At 31.6% G+C, this 6096-nt stretch overlaps 1 protein-coding gene across 1 annotated transcript; it reads right to left on the bottom strand.

The window, feature by feature from the left end:
* Positions 1-1507: 1507 nt before the first annotated feature.
* Positions 1508-3443, bottom strand: LOC115986973 (metallothionein-like protein 2). Its single transcript, XM_031110410.1, has 3 exons — positions 3290-3443; positions 2971-3045; positions 1508-1938 (listed from the first exon to the last, which is right to left on the bottom strand). Exons 1-3 carry the CDS (start codon positions 3352-3354, stop codon positions 1845-1847), a joined length of 234 nt encoding a protein of 77 aa, XP_030966270.1. The 5' UTR covers positions 3355-3443; the 3' UTR covers positions 1508-1844.
* Between the last annotated feature and the right edge of the window lie 2653 nt (positions 3444-6096).

Here is a 6096-nt window from a genome sequence, read left to right as displayed (position 1 = left end):
ATTGGTTGAGTCTTGTTGCAAGCTTGGGTTACTGATTGAATCCTCTAAACTATGGATTTTGCTAATCAACTAAAGTAACTTGTGCAGCGGCAAACTTGGTGGCTATTAGATCCATTTTACGTTAGCCATTTTTGCCTTATGTTTCGAAAATTGGTGCCTAATTTTTGTTATTGAGTAGGAATTCGCCTTTAACTTTTTCATGGGCCGCTTTGATTTGGGCTTGCCAATCTTGATATATCCTGATAAGAAAAAATGGGATCGGAGTAGGAATTAACCATTCTATCTTCGAATAATTTTTATTCTTCTATTGTTGCTATATATAAGGTGAATTTAGTTTCCTTACTAAAGAAGAGAATAATATTTTAATCATGGCAAGGAAATGCCACAATCGAACGAGGCATGACCACAAAATGCAGTGGTATAAGTTTTTTAGTTTTATTTTTGAGAAATGCAGCGGAGACTTGGGAGCATTAAGTGGTGATAAGAGGCCAACTTAGAGGGTGATTTGTTCGATGATGTAAAATGGGCTTCACATGGACCTCATGGAAGACTTGCCTTCACCCTGTTGGTATGTATTTGTTTCCCTGCAAACGTAACACCCAAAAGGGCTGTGGAGAATGCCACAAACTCAAACTTTTCTCCTCCTCCTTCCAAACCTTACTTCCTATGGATTTGAATTGTAATGAGTTGGGTTTCGTTGCAAGCTTGGGCTACTAACTGAGTCCTCTAAACTATGGGTTTTGCTAATCAACTTAAGAAACTCGTGCCGCAACAGACTTGGTAGCTGTTAGATCCATTTTACGATAGTCGTTCTTGCTTTGTTTCGAACATTGGTGCTTAATTTGTATTATTGTGTAGACATTCGCCTTTAATTTTTTTCATTGGCCGCTTTGATTTGGGCTTGCCAATCTTGATACATCCTAATAGAAAATAATGGGGTCGGAATAGGAATTTAACCATTCTATCTTTGGAGAATTCTTATTCTTCTATTGTCGTTAAGTACAAAATCTAATATGATTGGAATAATTTTTCTCTAATTGTCCATCTTCTTGTTATATAGAAGGTGAATTGAGGTTCCTTTCTAAATATATAAGAGAATAATATTTTAATTTTAATCATGGCAAGGAAATGCCACAATCAAAAGAGAAGTAACTACAAAATGCAACGGTATGAAGTTTTTTATTTTTGAGAAATGCAGCGGCATAAGTTAGTATATACAGATACAATATTAGCTCTTGTTTTTTTTTTTTTTTTTTTTTTCCAATGTCTGAAGTCTACGGATCAAACCTGGACTCAACAAGTTGGGATAGCCAAAGTTGTACGCAGAGCTAAAAGCCAGTGGCTCTTGATGTTTAGGGCACAATAGAGCGTATTAAGGTCCTTTTTCATGGCCCATTAAAAAAAAAAAAAGGGTCCTTCATAATTAGTCCCTAAAGGAAGGGGTATGTTTCATAGTACTACAAAACTACAACAATATTATGTTAAAGAGAAAATAATACACTATAAATTAAAAATCATAATTTAAATTAGTATTAAAGTTTTGCTCCACACAAATTGACATTTCCTTTTGAGAATCACACTTATATTTAAATCCAATAACAATTATACCATAACAAAGTAGCCGTGGCACATTGGTACAAAAAATTTTAGACAAACCAAAGCGACCGTTGTAACAGTCCACACTTAATTTGAAGGAGGAAGCAGATATGCAAAACCCGGGGCTGTTTTACTAACAATAATATAATAGCTGAACCCAACAAAACATTCCGGCTTCTTGTTCCATTTTATTAGTAATATATTTTAACAGACACAAATGCTTTTTTTAGGCCTTTGTCCATCTTTGCTCATTTGCAGTTGCATGGGTCGCAGGTGCAGTTTGATCCACACTTGCAGCCTCCGTTCTCTGCTCCAAAGCTCATCTCAGACCCCTCAGAGTAGCTGCAATGACAGTGAAAAAAACTTAATTCATTTTCATCTCATTAATCCCATTTCATTATGCATAAATATGCTAACGTGTCAATGATCGTAATCAGTGGCCAAGATTTCAGTCGAGGGGGGATAAGATTAAAATAGTATTGGAAGGACATTAAGTATTTTTTTCTAATAATTATGTGTTACTTATGGGGACCACTAATTGAATTGCCATGAAAAAAAATGGGATAAGCAAGATTTTCACGATACTTTCATAATAAATCATAAGTGGTAAATTGTTATTAGTTCAAATTCAACCTACCACAGAAATTACTTTTTTGCTCACCAATAACCACCAGTAACAGCCTATTACTTAAGATTTGTTGTTAAAATGTTTTGAACATAGAATTTCTCAAAGCTAAAACGATTATAAATTATACTATAAAATGCTAACAAATTGATGTGATAAGAATATATAACACTTAAACAATATAATACATAAATGTTCGAGTGAATTTTTTTTTTTTTTTTTTAATGATTGATAACATGTCAATTTGTAAAATTTATAATATTTATATCATTGCTGTACAAGAAAAGTGTTGTGAATAGTAAACTGAAAACAATAATTGAGAAAAAAAGGAACAATAAAATGAGTGAAGACGTATGTGGTGAGATAAAACTAATAAGAATAGTATATTTGGTGAAAAAGTGATATGATTTGGTACGTGGGAGAAGAATTTTTTTTCCTACTTTCTTGCTGTTAAAGGCTCTGTACATGTATTAAAGTGGAATTTTTTTTTGGGGTCAAAGTATGAAAGAATAGTTCATAATATACCTACTTTAAGGATTTATTTCAAGGAGCGGGGGGCAACTACCCCCTCGACCCCCTGGCTCCGCCTTTGGTTGTAATTGATATCATATCATTATATATCAAAAACATAATGAATAACTTTCTTAATTAACTACTTTTCAATCTTATATTTAACAAATCAGTTTGTAAAATTAATGTAATAAAAGTTATAATATCTCTAGTATCACGTATCATGTAAATATGCATACATCTTTGCAGGAGCAACCCCGGTAATGATGGTCTCAGTGCTGGTCTTCTCTGAGAGACCAGGGTACATGCTGTTGCTGAAAAAACATGACAAAATTTTACTTTTAGCCCAAGAAACAAGATGAACTAAGAATTTGACAATGAAAAAATAGAGAAAGGGAAATGAAACGAGTCTAACTCTTAACACTATCAAACTTCAGAACCAATAATATTAAATCAATATATAACATATATATTAATTGCGACATAATGAAGTTGATTTTCAAGGAAAACAAACTTCACGAGAATTGCAATGGTTAGTAGGAAAAGTAGAGTATTTACCAGTTGCAGCCACTGCCGCACTTGCAGTCGGAGCCACAACCACAGTTTCCTCCGCAGGAAGACATTTTCTTCAGATTACTGTAAAGAAGGATTGGAAAATATTTTACTCGGCATATGATTGAATTCACTCACTCTTGGACGAGTTTTGTACTAAAGACCTGAACTGCTATTTATAGTGTGCAGGTAAGGGTATAAGGGGTGGCTATCCACCGTACACGTGGGTGAATCGTAGGTCAATTGCGTCTATGACTTCTTACTCTTAGTGCAGCGTCATTCAGATTCAGGTGTGCCGTGTGCAATTGAATATTTTGAATTTTGCTTCTATGGTGGGGGAATTTAATATATTAATTTCTTTTACTGGTATTTATTATTATCGAAAAGTACGTGTGAGAAAAGGACTTTATTAGTTAATAAATAATTTAGGTAGATCTTTCGAGTTTCAAGTTTTATAATGATTTTTTACCAAAAAAAAAAAAAGTTTTATAATGATCGGTTGTTTCTTCAGCTAATAGCTTAATTGGGGTATGTTTAGAGATTCTAGCGCTTTTGAATTGGAATAAATTTGAGGAGGAATTGGCTTGTTGCTGAGTCACGCTCTGCTTTTTGGAACTGTTGCCTAATATTTCAAGGATGAGGAATGTGACAGCAATCAGAAGATTGAGTTTTAGGCATTTTCATATAAAATATTTAAAAAGCCTATATTGGGAGAAATATATTATTATTATTATTATTATTATTTTTCGAGGAAAAGGTAAGAGAATTTTATTAAAGAAGAAAATCAGTTAGGAATACATCTTTCAAGTTAGGTGGTAGCTCCTTCTCAAAAAAAAGTTAGGTCGTAGCTCTTTTATATATTACTATTTATTTTTGCATATTGGTGGGTCTTACTTTGTATTATAGATTTATAGTGACAACTATACATGATTTTGAACAAAACTTTTACCTATGCTTCCCTAATTAAATTCAACTATATATTTTGTTACATTGAGCAATACATGATACAAACAAGATTTTGATAAGCAAGATTATCTTTCACAAGAATAGTCAAATTTAACCATGTGACTTATTGTTAACACAATCACACAATTGAATTCAATTGAAAAACTTAAGATATAAGACTTAGAAAATAGTATCTAAATTTTTTTCCTATATTTTTTAGGTAATCTTTTTGAACTTAATAGGAATATAATGCATCTTTCACTTGATCCCGATTCCTATGGTAATTTTTGTTATTTTATAAATGATGTAGAGATCTAAAAATGCAAAGCAGCATGCTTCATGCCTCTTGGGGCTGCCGTTTTCTTACCCACGTGCTCATAGCAGATGAATATTAGATAAAATTGAAAGATTTCCGACTGATAATACCTTTTCAGCATTCACTTTCCTCAATTCTTTCTCTATTTTTTTTTTCTACATATTGAAGGTGCACCTACAATTAGATGATCTTTTTGTCTACATTAATTAATTATTAAAATATATTTTTTGTTTTGATGAGTTCTTTTTGTCTAACATTAATTAATTATTAAAAAATATATTTTTTTGATGGGTTTTGGTTAGTTTAGCTAGTATTTATTTTTTTGTTTTTTGGGTTATGGAATTGAAGAATAAGTTTGAATTATATCTACACCAAAAATAAATTCATAAATATCTTAACTTGATAATAAATAATAATTATCATAAAGTGCCAAATCCTATTATATCCTTAAAAGAACATGTAATAAAAAGTAGATGAGGGTTTTATTTTATAACTAAACTTTAACTGGGCCACACACGTCCCAAAAAAAAAAAAAACTTTAATAGAAGTGGAACAATGCCCTAGGGATAAAAAATAAATTAAAAAAAGGAAATGAGGGAGATGAGTTTGATATTTTGTTTATTAGAAGGAAAAATGATTCGGCAAAATAGATAAATAAATAAGAAAAAATAGACAAGATACAAGTGTCCTAGCTCTATATTTGCTGTATGAGGCACTATTACACCCACTTAATAACTTTTTTTATTATTAAAATTTCAAATATTTCATTGTTAGATTACATGTTTTCTATGTTCTTAATATGCATACATGTCTCTGCTTATTTGTTATGTGATTGGGGTTAAATATATGTCTGAAATACAAAAGAATTTAATCTGTCCGGAAAGAATTTAATTTGTCTGGAATGAAACTCTGCTTATAATCCTTCTAATCAGTCTTTCAATTTTGATGCCTTATTCACGTTAGCATTTTGTAACACGGCTCTATGAAATGAGTTACTACCTAAAACACTATTAGAGTTTTGCCTCAACTCATGTCACCTCGAAAAATCTTAAATAGATTTTTTTGAGGAAAAATTGATATGATAAGAATTAACGTGATTTTGAGGCATGATGAAAACACTTTCTTTAAGTGATAATTACCCTCATTTGAAAGAGTTTGCTATCAAGTTAAGAGTGATTCACCTTTAGAATACATCACCATTTGATCTTAGTCACATGCATATAGGTATCCAAGTGGCAAGTGCACCAAGTGCCACTCACCCTTGTTGTAGAGCCACGTGTGTGTGTATATATTCTCTCAATCATTTTATATTGTTTGTGTTTGTGTTCCTTTAACACATTGAAGCAATTAACATATTTTCTCTAAGTAAAATTGTATTGCTAATGTTTCAGGAAAAAAAAAAAACATTAAAAAAATACTGCTCCAATAAGATTCTATAGCAAAGAGTTTTTAGAAACTAGAGGTTTCAAGATTTAATTTCTATTATTATTGTAAGGACTAGATTTGAATTCCTAGCCCAACATATGGATGGACTTAGGCCCAAAAGGTCTAA

The sequence above is a fragment of the Quercus lobata genome, chromosome 1 (assembly GCF_001633185.2).
Source record: "Quercus lobata isolate SW786 chromosome 1, ValleyOak3.0 Primary Assembly, whole genome shotgun sequence".
In the NCBI taxonomy this organism is placed as follows: domain Eukaryota; kingdom Viridiplantae; phylum Streptophyta; class Magnoliopsida; order Fagales; family Fagaceae; genus Quercus; species Quercus lobata.
Note: the sequence above shows the minus strand (reverse complement) of the source record. Positions and strands in the feature narration are given on the sequence as shown.

Coding starts and splice junctions, on each gene's coding strand:
- LOC115986973 (XM_031110410.1), bottom strand. CDS start 3,354: ATGTCTTCCTGCGGAGGAAACTGTGGTTGTGGCTCCGACTGCAAGTGC. Junction 3,046..3,289: donor TGCGGCAGTGGCTGCAACTG/GTAAATACTCTA, acceptor ATGTTTTTTCAG/CAACAGCATGTACCCTGGTC. Junction 1,939..2,970: donor GGGGTTGCTCCTGCAAAGAT/GTATGCATATTT, acceptor CTGTCATTGCAG/CTACTCTGAGGGGTCTGAGA.